Here is a 16,282-nt window from a genome sequence, read left to right on the forward strand (position 1 = left end):
AGCCATTCCTTCTGGACTTAAAATTATTATGAAGGGTTATTTATCATATAGTCAATTTACACCAATTTTACCATCACTATACCTGGGGCAAAAAGTTTAAAAATAAGAAATGTACAAACGTTTATATTAGACAAATATTCAACAATATCATGTTCCCTTACAGGTCTGCAAGAAATAATTTGGATATTTTCTTTGACAAACAAATACTTAAACATATTAGAACCTCCTATTTAAAATTTCCAGTTCACCCCAAAATTAAAGAAACTCACTTTAAAATCTTATATGATATTTATCCTTCTGGGGAGTTTCTAAGGGTTAGATTTAATTTTGAAATGATATTATGTAAATTTTGTAACTCTTCTCCAGATAATACAGAGCATATTTTTTTTTGCTTGCAAATATTCGTGTGTCTTCTGGGAAAAAGTGCAATTATGGTTAAAAGAGGGAAATGTGGTTGAATTGACCTTGTCCTTTATAGATATTAAGTATGGAAACTATGAAGAAGATGGTAAAACAGGGTTTTTGATTAATATCTTACTTTTGTTAGCTAAAAATTGTATTCACAAATGTAGATTTTTTAAATCACCCACCCCTGTTTACAGTATTTAAGAATTATTTGAGACAATACTCAAAAACGTTGTCAAAAATAAAAAAGCTGGAATTTTGTTAGATCTATTGGGTAAATATAATTTGTTATAATGTTTTTATTCAAACATTATAACAATTTTTTTATTTTTATTTTATTTATTAATATAGATGGATTAAAAATTGAAGTGTTGTTTTTTTTTGTATTTTTTTTTTTTTGTATTCTATGTTAAGTCTAAGCCCCTCTTAACGTTGATGTTTTTGAATGTAAATTATATGCCAATTTGTTTTGTAAATTTGTAATATTTTTGTTAATATAAAAAAAAAAAAAAAAAACGTAAAATACAAAAAAAAGTTTAATAAACATTTAATAACTTAGCAAACGTTCATCTTTTTTGCTATTTCTTGTTCAGACAACATTCAAATCTAACGTATTATAATGTTTGCAAAACAATAAAATTTAATGTTCACTTTTTTTAAACATTAACTTTTTCAAACATTAGACATTTTTGTCATTCAGAGAACATTCAAAAAATAGTGTTTTTATAACTTAATGGGAACGTTGTTCTTTGCTAGCTGGGATAGTACTACTGTGGCAAGCATAAATATACCATGAGAAGCTTATCGCCACTTCAGCAGGTGTTTTCTTGCCAGTTGGATTATTCCATCAGTGTCTATTCTTTCTGAATGTGATCATCAGAGGAATGATGCCACTTCAATATAAGTAGTTTTATCTGACTTTTTCTTCAGAGTTAACACAAAGATGCCACTAGTCCATCTGGACAACCTAACAATAAATGCGGAACCATGTATTTACTTACTACTGTAAATACTCTCTAGACTAATAATATACTGGATTATAGTAGGTGTAAGGATGAAACTATCATATTAAACATGAGCTCTATGTCAATAAAATACAATTACAATACAATACACCCCCCCCCCCCCAACCACCACCACCACCACCACCACACACATTCCTGTAATGACATAGGTATTACACTGGTATTACGACGTAAACATGAAATACAAGGACATTTCATGAGTCCTCATATTTAAAAAGTTTAAAAAACATGCTAAACAATGTTTTATTAAAAATGTAAAAATGTTTTTAATGTTTTCTGTGATGGGTAGGTTTAAAGGTAGGGTTAGGGTTAGGGGATAGAATACAGTGTTTACAGTATAAAAACCATTATGTCTAGGGAGAGTCCTCACAAAGACAGCAAAACCGAGTACTCTCTCTCTCTGTGTGTGTGTGTGTGTGTGTGTGCGTGTGTGAAGGGAAGTTGGCTGTATGACAAAACATTTGAGTATATCCTCATTTGGAAAAACAATTAAAATATATATGTAGTATTTAGTAATTATTATTATTAGCTTCATATGGTATGTACTCAGGGCCGTCCTTAGAGCAGTGTAACCTGTAACCCTTGAACTGTTTCAGAGATCAGTGTGAAACCTCATTTCCTCCTTTTGTTATTAAATGCTGTACTGAGAAGTTTTAGGTGAAATATTTATGAGGAGGCTACATGAGCGTCATTTCACACATTCAACTTTTTGTTTTAAGAAGACAACTTCAGCCATCTTGACGTTTGTTACAATGGCAGTAGATCATCTGCTCACATCCTTCATCCTCCTCCTCATCAGTAACACAGGTAATACAGTCAATTATTAAATGTGTATAAATAACTGACATGTCTTGTTTTCAAGTGTTTCATCTATAATGATGTTTGTATAAAGCATCATGTTCAGTCTGCTATAGTTCTGCTTCTCATGAACGGTTTCTGCTCCTGATCAGAAACTAAAGCATTAGTGGATTGTTTCTAACATCACTAACATGGTTATATATGAACCATGTATCATAGAAACAATTATTTTATATCCATGGATTGGTTTCCTGTCTCCTGCCCTACATGTATTTCTGCATGAGGATTTTTGAAGTCCTAGTTTGTTTTTTTGTTTGTTTTTGTTATCTGTGCCAAATTTTACATGCCTGTAGTCTACAGTGCCATTGTCAATATTCATCAAACACATCTGACCTGTAATTTAACTTTGCCACCTGAGAGTAATGAATAATATAAGGTGTCAGTAGTTTTGATCAAATTTGGTACTTGGTAACAAAACAGTATCTTTCTCTCTCTCCTCAGGCTTCAGTGCTGAGATCTCTGTGTTTGTGCAGACGGGAGATTCTGTTTAACTGGATATACAGACACATGAACTACCAGAGTTTGATGATTTATTCTGGAGAAATGATAAATCAGAGAATATAGTTAGATTTATTTATTCATCTAAAACAGAAAAACCTCACCCTTCCTACAAGGACAGAGTTTATTTCAATAATAAAACCTTCTCTCTCACACTGAAGAACATGCAGAAGACAGACAGTGGACTCTATACAGCAAGAACAAGTGGAGAATCAGAGAATATTATTGTTACATACAGAGTATCTGTTATAGGTGAGTCTCATTTGTGATTTAATGTGTTCCAGCATAAAAGATAATTCATAAGAGTAATTTAATTTTCACTTTTATATAGTGTGCACACTTTTTTAAAATTATCAGGTTTTTCACCTTCAATTAAAGCAAAAACAAAATTCCTGCTGATTTATGACATTTTACGTAAAGAATACAGATAAGAAATATTTTTGGTCGTGTTTATTCTTTATGTTGTCTTTAGGTTTGAATGTATACTGCATCTCTGTGATATTTATACAGCATGAATGAATGTTTAAAGCTTTTTAAAATCATTGGGCTGTTAAACTGTGATTCTGATCTTGTAGTAAATGTGTGTTTCAGACGCTGTGGAGGCTCTTGTACTGACTGTAAACTCAAACTCGTCCAGTGATTCCTGTGTTATCAGTTATACATGTAAAAGTCATGAATTCACACTCAGCTCTACTTTTAAATATGGCAACTGCTCTCCAGAGGAAGTGACATCACATGAGAACACTCTCATCCTGTACTGCAGTGAGGAATCCATCATCTGTAACCATAGCAACACTGTCAGCTGGAAAGAAGACAGAATAAATATTAAACAACTCTGTGAAGGTAAGTATCTGCTTTTAATTTTATCTCACAAATCAAGACTGCTTATAAACTGATTACTTTGATTCTTCATCTTTTACTTTCCAGATAATGAAAGACGACCACTCGAAACTCCCGATGGTTTATATTTCATGTCTGGGCTTATGTTTATTGTGTCTGGTGTTGTGGGAGTGATAGTGTTTTCTGGTTTGGTCCTTTTCTGTTGCTGCAAGTATAAAGGTACGTTCATCTCACAAATATTGAAAAACTGATTTCATATTTATACCTGAAATAGTTTCTTTAGTAGCTAAAGAATGTTGGAATATGAAAATAATTAAAGGGGGAAATAAGCAATAAAGTTTATATAGAGAAACAACACATGATTACTGCACAGAACATTTATTGGCCTGTAAGATATTAAGCCAAGATACAACATGATTGACAGCAATCAAACACAAAGAAACATGTTTCCACACAAGCTGTAATCTGTGAAATAAACCTCCATTCTGACTCTCAGGTGTCAAACAGAGTGATGATACAGACTACGATGATGTTGAGGTGAGATTCAAATGTCTGTTCATCTCTATTCCTGCAGACGTCACAGATTATAAATATCATGTCGGCAAATACTGAATATTAACTGTTTCACATTCTGTGATGGTTTGATTTATTTCTCTTCATGCAGAAGATGACAGGAGATACCTGGACCACCATCAGCTACTGTACAGTAGGACACCAAACACCTTCATCTGCTCATGACTGCTGAAGATCAGACTCAACTGGATAACCATATAGCTTAAATTCTTAATTTAACTTCATGACTCTTTGTGGAAGTGTACAGATACTCTTTTGAGTCCAGTGAACTTCAATCAGTTATTGCAGATGTTACGAACGAGTGCTTCTCTGCTTCCCTCAAGACAATTGAATATAGTTTCATGTACTGTAATCATACTGTATATTTGTATTTTTGTGCTGTTAGAATTTGTTTGCTGCCTTTCTTGACCAGGTTTCTGTTGAACAAGAGATTTTAAAATCTCAGTAGGAATAAACTGGTAAAGTACAGGGTAAACTGTGTAATACTAATAAATCAAATTTGCAGCTCTCTATGCCTAGAAAAAATGGCACTCAGTGCTTTTATTAAACCATTAGCTGTGGTGATGGGCATCATTTTGATTTTAATATACCTTGAGAAGCAGTCAATGACTAGGAGATAGGTGTAACGTGTATTATATATTTTGATTTAGTCATTGTGCTCTGGTTCTGTTTGCCTGTTTGACCTAATTTCCCAGTGTATTTGATTAAATACCCCATTCACCTGTTGTTTCATTAATTAAAGGTGCGGTTTGTAGGAATGACACCTAGTGGTCGAAATAGGTACTGCAGTCCAAATTCAAAATATTGTTTGCCCCGCCCCCTCCTTCAAAGACACAGGTTGCCAGCTTGAGGACATGCAAAAAAAGGGAACGCAATTTACAATGAACGCCGAGGAGACTTACACACTGTAAGTTGATGAGTTGATTTATTTGTGTTTTTTATGCTGTCGTTCATAGAGATTTTTAGATGGATGCAGAGGCTTTTTAGGTCGGGTACCCAGAGCCCAGTCAGCCATTACTTCGGCGGACGGAACGGACACGGAGCCAGAGCCTGCCGCAGACATCGAGGCAGTGCACCAAGCTGAGCCACACCCCATCCCAGAGCCTGAGCCCTTGGACATTTCTGACCAGGTGCACGAGGTGGCAACAACACCCGGCCCCACGGGAGTTTTGGTGGAATTCGAGAGCATGGAGGGAAGCCCTGCCCACACCCCTGCCACTGGGGTTGCGTATTGCCAAAGTCATTTTCAAAGAAAGTCTATTCACTCGGTGGCCATATTTGCAACGCCTCTGGGCAGCTACAGTATTTTGGGCATCCAAGACCAAGTTCTACCTATTTGAATGGGGGAATCCTGAAATTTTAAAAACTGATTTGAAACATTTCAAATCAGAAACAAAATCTGACATGAACTATCCCATAAATGTTGTATCTTATGCTCAAATAGTGTTAAAAAAGCTTATTTTTTCAGGCTAGATCAGCCAATACGCATGTGCAGTCCTAAGCGCGAGTCTCCGGTTTCTATTGAACCGGAACTTCAAACGGCAGCTACAGTGAAGTAATGACTTTACCAATCAGAGATTGGCTTTTTACTTGGAAGGCGGGACATATTCTCCCATATTGCACATTGCAGTTTCTCCCATTCATAAGTAATAGGAGTGTCTTTCTATATCTATAGTCTTTAGAATTGCCTGGCCTCTGGTAATTATCTGGATGATTTTGAGGAGGATATTTCCCTGTTTCTCCCATCCCTGCTTGTCCCGTCCAGCATGAACTCATGGTTGTTTCTTCTACAGTAAGTTATTTGACAATTGTTGCCAGTTAATTACTGTGAATATTTTTTACAATAAGTTACTTGTCAATGGCTGCTAGTTAATAACTGTTTTTTGTTGTTGTTGTTGTTTTTTAACATTACTTACCAGTGGCTGCCAGTGCCACTTAATTACTGTGATTTTCACAGTCAGTTTCTTACAGTGCACTTGACATTTCTGTCCCCCTCACTTCTGAAATGATGGCTTCGCCCCTGTACAAATGTGTTTGTTATTAAAGCAGTCAATGTAAAGGGTATAGTGTTATCAGTCAGCAGTATTATGATGATGGAGTAATTTTTTAAATGTTCTTTTGCTATGGAAATGTCATTTACTTCTATTTTGATGTCCAGATATGATTTGTAAGAACTCAACATTTTTACACATTTTATTTTAAACCATATAGGATTATGTGTTAGTGGGAAGCTTTAAATCAACCCATATCCTGATTTGTCCATTTGGTGTAAAACTTTTACAGAAAACAAAACACGAGACGACGCGCTACTTCCACATTCTTTCATTTCTTTTTCCTATTTTGCAAGTCTCGCAACTCAGCAGCTCTGAAGAACACAACATCGGCTACTTTGATATTTATTACAATGGCAGTAGATAATTTATTTGCATTCTTCATCCTTCTCCTTCTCTCTAACACAGGTAGGCCAATACACCAATTATTAAAAGTGCATTCAATAATCAAGTTTATATTTAGTCATTTTCTAGGACTTTATCTGTGACATTTGTAAAATGCCAGTTGGGGTCTGCCATATTCTACATTTCATGCTCCTGATAAATAAAACCCCAAAGCGCTAGAGAGCTAGAGTTTATTCTCTAACACTATTTATGTATTAAAGTATAATTTCTGTTACATTAGAGAAAGAAAATCAAATGTATACTCTTCTAATTGTCTTTTGTTTTAAAAAAAGGAACTGTATGTGTTAACAACTACACAAACAGTTCATTAGATTGAGTTAATTAACTGAATGGCAAAGTCATGTGGAAATATTACATGTATGATGATAACAGATGACAGGAAATATTACTTTGAAGGGAAACAATATTTCTATTTCCTTATTAACCTTATTATTTATTTAATCAAATGTGAGTGTGAGTTGATGGAGTAAGATGAAGGTGTAAAATGGGTCCAAATCCAAAAGCTGTTGAACTGTGTGTTTCTCTCTCCTCAGGGTTCAGTGCTGAGATCTCTGTGTTTGTGCAGACGGGAGATTCTGTTCAACTGGATATACAGACACAAGAACTACCAGAGTTTACTATTTTATTATGGACAAATGATAAATCAGAGAATATAGTTATGTATATACATGGAGTTAAAGTAAATCCTCACTCTTCCTACAAGGACAGAGTGGATTTCAATGATGAAACCTTCTCTCTCACACTGAAGAACATGCAGAAGACAGACAGTGGACTCTATACAGCAAGAACAATTGGAAAATCAGAGAAAAATATTGTTACATACAGAGTCTCTGTTATAGGTGAGTGTGATTTCTGTGTGATTTAGTGAAATCCTGCATAAAAGACAATTCATAAGAGTAATTTATGTTCAGTTTTATATATAGTTTGTACATTTAATGTAGCTTGTGGCACATTGTCTTTAATTCAGGAGTTTTTCTGCTTCTACAGAACTGCAGATTTGAACGTATACTGAATCTCTACTGTGATATTTATACAGCGTGAATGAATGTTTAAACCTTTGATTGTCAGAGTGTGATTCTGATCTTTCTAAGTAAATGTGTGTTTCAGACGCTGTGGAGGCTCCTGTTCTGACTGTAAACTCAAACTGGTCCAGCAGTGACTCCTGTACTGTGAACTTCACATGCAGAGCTCATGACCTCATGATTCACTCCAGCTATCAGAACAACAGATGCTCTCCAGAGGAAGTGACATCACATGAGATCTACTCTCTCATCCTGAACTGCAGTGAGGAATCCATCATCTGTAACCATAGCAACCCAGTTAGCAGCAAAAAAGACAGAATAGAGATTAAGCAACTCTGTGGAGGTAAATATCTGCTTCAATTCAAGACATTAGTACAGTTAGCATTATCTACTTGTCTTTATTCTCGCAAATCAAACTGCTTTTGGTTTACAAATTGCAAGAAGCATGTTATTAAGTGTTAAATGTTATTAGATACTGTAATTAAATTACTGTAAAGTTCATTGTGAATAAACTGATTATTGCATTTCTGTATTTCTTACATTACAGAGAATGAAATACTACCATCCCACTCTCCTACAGTTCATCTTACATATCTGTGTTTATTGTGTTTGGTGTTGTGGGAGTGATAGTGTTTGGTGGTTTGGTCCTTTTCTGTTGCTGCAAGAATAAAAAAAGGTATGTCTATCTCACAAATACTGAAAATCTACAGAGCCCCTAAAGGGACATGGTGATGGTGAAAATTAGATGTTAAAATTAGCTTTTGCTTTCTCTCGCAAATGCTTAGCATTCCTCAAAAGTTTATCTCCTCAACATCATCTCACTACGATTGAAATGACTGTTCATCTCAGACGTCAGATTATAAATGTCGTGTCACCCAATACTGAGTATTATTGGTGTTTCACATTCTGTGATGATCTGTGATGGCTTGTTTTATTTCTTTTCAGACTCTGACGCAGAAGATGACAGGAGATACCTGGACCACCATCATCTACCATTAGAGCTGCACAATTCTGCATAAATTTAAATTTTTTGCATAACTTGAAATTGTGATTTACTCTATTTTGATCACTGCCATACCCTTACAAAAAATAACTTCATTCAAGTGTGCTATTAGAATACTTCTTTTAAACTAAAAATAAGAAGGTATTTTTCAGTCTACTTTTTATGTTCTTCTCAGAAATACAATTGCACTTAAGTGTACTTGACTCATAATGATAGAAAGGTCTAAGCATATTTGGCCTATACTTGTACTCAGTCATTTGATCGAGATAAACGTAAAAGTATAATCAAGTATTCTAAGTATACTTGCTTGTAGTTGTGTTTTCTCTTTTGATTGAGTAGCCTATTAAAGGGCTAGTTCACCCAAAAATGAAAATAATGTCATTTATTACTCACCCTCACGTCGTTCTACACCCGTAAGACCTTCATTCATCTTCAGAACACAAATTAAGATATTTTGATTAAATCCGATGGCTCAGTGAGGCCTGCATTCAAAGCAATGACATTTCCTCTCTCAAGATCCATAAAGGTACTAAAAACATATTTAAAACAGTTTGTGTGAGTTCAGTGGTTCAACCTTAATATTATAAAGTGACGAGAATACTTTTTGTGTGCCAAAAAAAATTAAATAACGACTTTTCAACAATATAGTGATGGGCCGATATCAAAACACTGCTTCGGAGCTTTACGAATCGAATCAGTGAATCGAATCAAATTAAATATCTTAATTTGTGTTCTGAAGATGAATGAAGGTCTTACGGGCGTAGAACGACATGAGGGTGAGTAATAAAAGCCATTATTTTCAGTTTTGGGTGAACTAACCCTTTAAATACTTTTTTCACATAGTTTTACAAACTGTCTTATAAACTTACATTGTTTAAAAATATTGATTTATGAATAAAACAGATTTGTGGATTTTTGTGTAGGCTAGTCCACTGGTAGTGTACATAGGAATTTACTTCAGATCTACTTTACTCTTTCCCTGCCACTGACTGAATTTTCCGGCTGTTCACTGTTATACGGTAGGGGGGCGCTATTACGCATCTTCTGAAATAGTAATGATTCTCCAGTTCAAAACACAAGTGAAGAAGAAGCAGAAACAAGCGATAGAAGATTGCTTATGCAAATGTAAAATAATGCGATCATCAAACATTAAACAGCATATAAATCAAAACTGCTTAACGTTACTAAATGAAATGTCGACCTAGGAAGAGGAAATGAATGTAAAGCGTTGGGGGTGTTGATGAACTCGATCTACTCCATCTGTGTTTTGATCATCACTCTGAATCCCATCCGGACATAGTCTTTGACAAAAATATGATTTTTCTCAGCTTTTTGCTTAAAACGTTGCTTTTTATGAAACTTCGGCGTTGTGACATAGAACACTGAAGCGCTGCACTGCGTTCACTACATCAACAGTGTAAGAGACTGACATTTTTTAATAAAATCGTTATTTTTGTTTTGTTTTTGCACACAAAAAGTATTCTCGTCACTTCATAACATTAAGGTTGAACCACTGTAGTCATGTATTTTAACATTGTCTTTACCTTTCTGGACCTCAAAAGGTGCAATAACATTGCTGCCTATGTGTGGTTCAGAAACCATCGGATTTCATCAAAAATATCTTAATTTGTGTTGTGAAGATGAACAAAGGTCTTGCAGGGTTTGGAACGGCATTTTCATTTTTTGGGTGAACTAACCCTTACATTCACTTAAAGGAAACTTACTTGCAAGTATACTTGCAGTATAAATCTACTAAACTAGTAGATTCCTGAGAGTATACTTCGAAGTGTACTTTCATAAACTAAAAAATGTGCTACAAGTATTTGACTATTAAACTATCATACATATAAGTTCACTTGTAGTATAGTTGCAGTACAAACGAGAAACTAGTTGTGTACTAGTTTACTGTTGTTACTTTTATACACTAAAAAGAGGGCCAGTTTAGTCCCAAGTAGTATTGAAACCGTACACTTGCAAGTAGGGGTGTGCAGCGGAGCAAATGTCTGTATTTGTAACAATCTCAAAATTATTCGTATCCGTATTTGGATACAACCGGATGAGGGCGGGGCTTTACCCTGAAGTTACTTGAGAAGACCTTTATGCATATGGTATTAGGCTACTACTGCCTATATATTTGTTTTCTTCGTAGATATAACTAAAAATATATATATTTGTAAAACTGAAAAAAATATTTTATGATTATAACATTTTAAATATAATTTCTAATCGATGGTCTCGGTCACGGAAGTGCTTCTAGATGTCTTCGTCTACGGACGACACGAGTTCTGATCGGATAAATAAATAGGCTATTTAAATATATTCTAAATAAAACAGTAATAGTTCCTAAACGCAGTTCGGAAAAGTATGGAAATTGCTTTAATTTACAGGTCTGGAAAAGGATGGAAAAAGCAACAGGAATACAGCTACTTGATTTGCGCTCAGTTCATTTATAGTATTTACACTCATTCACTTCACACACTCATTGCGTATTTTACTGTTTTTCTATGAGTGGAAAGGGAGGCATGACTCCTGCTGTAACTTTACCTGCGGGTGTCTGTTGGGCAGTGTTCCTTTAGGAATACGTGTGACTTGCGCTCTTTTTAATGTCATAATTTGTAATATTTGTGTTTTTATATGTAATATGGATTAATTTCTCATCTTTTTTTTTTTTTTTTTTTTTTTTGAGGAGGCACTGCCTCCCTTGCCTCCTCGAAGGAAACGCCCCTGGTTGTAATGCAGGGTCAACAGGAAGTGGATCTATTTGCAGCTTTATTCACGATAGCAGAGATACAGACAAGGACAGAGCAATACCGTAAACAGGGACAGGCAGGGGTCGAGGCTGGCAGCAAGAATCAGAGACGGGTCACAGGCAAGGATCAAGACAGGCGGCAAACAATCACAGTCCAGAGTACAGGCAAAGTTCAGGGCAGGCGGCAGAGGTTCACAGATAACAAACAGTCCAGGTAATAACAAGATATCAGTCCACAGAATAACGCTCACAAATTACCACCGTAGCAAATCAAGACTTCGCGAAGATATGGTGTGCGTACGTGTCTTAAATAGTGTGTGCGTGATGTAGTGCAGGTGAGAGTGCAATCAGTCCCAGGAATGAGGGCCTATGGGAAATGGAGTCCGAATGGCAGAGTATCAATATTCCGGTGATGGCTCCCTCCGGCGGTCCGGAGGATGAACCGTGGGAGCCATATTCATGACACTGGTGTATAATATCGTGCTTTCCCCTGGCTCACCGGTCCCTATGCAGCTTGGAAATTTATGGAATTTGATTTAAGTAGGCTAATTTCCAGGTCTGGAAAAGTATGGAAAAAAGTAAACAGCATGGAAAAACATTTGTTTCCCTACTTACACCCTACTTACAAGTCTAAAGTATACTTAAAATATACTTGAACTTTATTTAACTATACTTAATAAAATGAACTTCACGAGTTCACATATCCATATAATTAAATAGAGTAAAGTTATGCGTATTTGGCGTGCTGTCCGGGGGGAGGGCTCCGAGCTCAGAATTTTGGCCCGAACCCAGAGTACTCCCCCGGTGTGGTAAAAGTAGATAGAACTAGAAGTGAGGAGATGGGGTGGAGGAGGGATCTTGATAAACTCTCAGATGAACAAAGGTAAGTCTGCTGAATTTATACCTCTTGACATCGGTTGAGTTGATTAACTGAATGCTCTCCACCTGTGCTAATTAGGTTAATTATCTGAACTTGCTCCTCCCGAATTTTGTTAATAAAACATCATTTGAAGTATACACATTTTTTTTTTTTGTAAGGGTATCAGTCTTTATGTAAAATATATATATATATATATATATATATAATATAATATAACACGTTCACACATTCAACACTAGTATTAGTAGTAGTAGTACTAGCATTATAACCATTACTATTCACACCATGTATATATTTTTCCATATAGTCAATTTTTATAGTTTCTAGTCTATATGGAGGAAAGAACTGTTTCTCAGGGATCAGTGTGAAACTCATTTCCTCCTTTTGTTATTAAATGCTGAACTAAGCAGTTTTTTGGTGAGAAATTTATGAAGAGGCTACACAAGCGTCACTTCACACATTCAACTTCCTCTTTTAAGAACACAACTTCAGCCATCTTAATGTTTGTTACAATGGCAGTAGATCATCTGCTTGTATCCTTCATTCTTCTCCTCATCAGTATACACTCAATTATTAAATGTGTATGAATAAATGAAACAAATGTTTATCTGTTTACAGACACCAGTTTTTTTAGTGGTTAAAACACAAAGTGATACTGCTGATGCTTTAGAGCCCCTAAAGTTAAACTTTTATTTATTAGATATTTTAGTTATATTTAATGAACCATGTGTCATAGAAACAAGTATTTCTTACTCATGGATTGATTCCCTCTCTTATGCTCTAGAGATTCCACTTAATTAGCATAATTCTGCCTGAATTTTTTTCTAATGTTTTCTTTTTCTTTTTTTTTTTTTTGCCAAATTTTGGAGTGTCATTGTCAATATGTCAATAATCATCAAACACATCAAACCTTTCATTCTTAATTTGCCACATGAGAGCAATGAATAATGTATGGTGTCTTTGACTAAAATATCTGTAACTCCAAAATGGAATAAGTTATTTTGATAAAATTTGATTCTTGAACACAGAGTATCACTCTGAAATGCATAACAAAACTCAGTCAGCTGGTGACGCTTTAAAAATAATAAAACACTATGTGACTGTTACGGACAGATGGTGAGAGACACAGATAGCGAGTTGATGGTACTTTTATTGAGAACACAGCAGTGGATGAACAACAGAGGAGGTAAGTAGATACACATTTGTATTACTGTGAGCACAGCGGCAACAAATTACTGAACCAATGAACCTTATGATTTATTTATTTATCCAACCAAATACAGGAGTGTGAGTTGATGATGGAGTAAGATGGAGGTCTAAAATGGGTCCAAGTCCAATTCCAAAAGCTGTTTAACTGTGTGTTTCTCTCTCCTCAGGGTTCAGTGCTGAGATCTCTGTATTTGTGCAAGAACAGGATTTCAATGATAAAACCCTCTCTCTCACACTGAAGAACATGCAGAAGACAGACAGTAGACTACAGCAAGAACAATTGGAGAATCAGAGAAAAATATTGTTACATACAGAGTATCTGTTATAAGTTAGTGTGATTTAATGTGTTCCTGCACAAAAGATAGTTCATAAGAGTAATTTGTTTAATTTTCACTTTTATGTAATGTGCACACCCCATACACTCTTAAAAATAAAGTTTCGAAAAGGGGGTTTTCACATCGATGCCATGAAAGAACCATTTTTGGTTCCTCGAAGAACCTTTCATTGAGCAGTTCTTAACAGAACCATTTTTTTCCTTAATGTGAAGAACATTTTAATAATCTAATGAACCTTTTGCCACCGTAAAGAACCTTTTGTATGATGGAAATGTTCCATGGAAGATAAAGGTTCTTTATGGAACCATCAATGCCAATAAAGAACCTTTATTTTTAAGAGTGTAGGAAAGAAAAATCAAAAGTGAGATCTCTTGAACATCTCAAATGTTTCTCCTAGACAAATATGAGGTTGCTTTAAGATCAAATGGAGACTTTTGCTTGAGTCTCCTGCTTCTCACACTGTGTCTCCTGAGACAAAAACCCTAAAAGTTTCACAATGGTCTCCTTTAAAGTTTTAGAAGAGATCTCAATAACATCACACACTGTGCTCAGATTCTTCTCCTTAGAGACTCTGGTAGTCTCACATTTGCCTCCCCTAAAGATTCAGAAGATATCTCAACATCACACACTGTGCTCAGATTTTTCTCCTACTCTGGATCTCTCACATTTTCCCCTTAAAAGTTTAGAAGATATCTCTAACATCGCACATTGTGCTCAGATTTTTCTGTCTGAATCATTTCCAAATATAAGGGGAAATGAAACTAGATAACTGTCTAAATACAATAGCCCCATATTGAGTAATCAACATATTGAGTAATCAACAAACTAATAAACCCATGATTTGGACAGATCTGGCATTACCTAGTAACAGAAGGGTTTGACATATGAAGAACCAATCATATTGTAGATTTGCCATGCTCCTATCCTATATAAACTGTTGTATTCTTTTTGGCAGGTGGGATTCTCTGTGATTGATACGAGATCCTCCAGCCGTGATTAAAGCATATTCAAAGGCAATGTCTAGAGCCTGTCTGGGGAGTTAGTTAGGGAACTAACAAACTAGGCAGTAAAGACCTTATTCCCAAGTGATAGTGTTCAAGCAGGCTGAGACATTGACCGACTCAAAGCCAGTTGTCGACTGTAGACGCAGTGCTAAATATATTAACTGTCGAATGTAGATGCTCAGGTGTCGACTGGAGACATCCCAGGTAAACTTAAGTTAGGTGCGTAGGGAAAATCTGCCACACTAGCTAAGGAGAAAAGTCTGAGCATAGTGTGTGATGTTATTGAGACCTCTTCAAAAACTTTAAAGGAGACCGTTGCGAGACTGTTAGAGTTTTTGTCTCAGGAGACAAGTGTGAGAAGCAGGAGACTCAAGCAGAAGTCTCCTTTTGATGTTAAGGTAACCTCATTTATGTCTAGCAGAAACATTTGAGATGTTAAAGTTTTTTTCTTCCCTCTGGGTAGCTTCTATCGCATTATATCTACACCATTTCAATCAAGCACAAAACATGCATTCTCATATTTGAAGTTTAGTGTAGACAGTGTTTTGCTGCACAATGATTTAACAGAGGAAATCATGACCTGTATTTACATCAGTGGCGTGCAGTGGTGTTCTGAAATGAGGAGGCACATTTTTTATTTATTTATGAATCCATGTAAATTCATGTGCATTACTCTTATCGTTGACACATCTTCCTTGTTAAATGAACATTACTTTACATCACATCAAAAAAGAAAAAAAGAAACCAAATACAATTCTATTTTGTAATTTTACATTAACAATGTATTGTAATAAATGTTCTATTTATCAAAACCAAGTCAATCTCATCAAGTTAGTGTTTTAAGCATTTCTACATTCATTCCAAAATAATAACTAAAGGCAATAATAATTTAAGCAATATATTTTATTTGTGTATTGATGTTTTTCTTTTTAATTGTCAACTTAGGCTATTTTGGATCATCAGTCATGTTCCGTAAACACCGTCTGTCACAGACACGAATTGTATTTTAAATTTCACCAAGCTGATTGCACTAAAAAAAGTCTTTCAATTAGTCTTCCCATTGACGCCATCATTTGTTAGTTTGAATGTTTATCGCAGTCAGTTTATCGCACAAACCAATCATATCCAATCATAACCAATTACATCCAATCATAGCGCGATGGAGACATTGCCTCCTCTCACGTGACTTTCCCCCATTCATTCTCAATTACCCCCCACAAAACCCACCGCACGCCGGGGGTCTAATGGTTTTGTTTTCTATGAGTGGAAAGGGAGGCATGACTCCTGTGTAACTTTACCTGCGGGTGTCGCTGTTGGGCAGTGTTCCTTAAGAAATACGAGTGACTTGCGCTCTTTTTAATGTCATCATTTGTAATATTTGTGTTGTTTTATATGTAATATGGATTATTTTCTCATCCTATTTTT

At 35.4% G+C, this 16,282-nt stretch overlaps 1 protein-coding gene across 1 annotated transcript in view; it reads left to right on the forward strand.

Moving 5' to 3' along the window:
- LOC127497660 (CD48 antigen-like) overlaps positions 1-16,282 on the forward strand; it is a 50,170-nt gene that overhangs the window by 998 nt on the left and 32,890 nt on the right. Inside the window, exons 2-4 of the mRNA XM_051866317.1 lie at positions 2,150-2,237; positions 7,189-7,494; positions 7,763-7,802. Of these exons, the coding sequence (XP_051722277.1) occupies positions 2,183-2,237; positions 7,189-7,494; positions 7,763-7,802 (401 nt within the window). The 5' untranslated portion in view covers positions 2,150-2,182. The remainder of the gene's footprint in view (positions 1-2,149; positions 2,238-7,188; positions 7,495-7,762; positions 7,803-16,282) is intronic.

The sequence above is a fragment of the Ctenopharyngodon idella genome, chromosome 2 (genome assembly GCF_019924925.1).
Source record: "Ctenopharyngodon idella isolate HZGC_01 chromosome 2, HZGC01, whole genome shotgun sequence".
In the NCBI taxonomy this organism is placed as follows: Eukaryota; Metazoa; Chordata; class Actinopteri; order Cypriniformes; family Xenocyprididae; genus Ctenopharyngodon; species Ctenopharyngodon idella.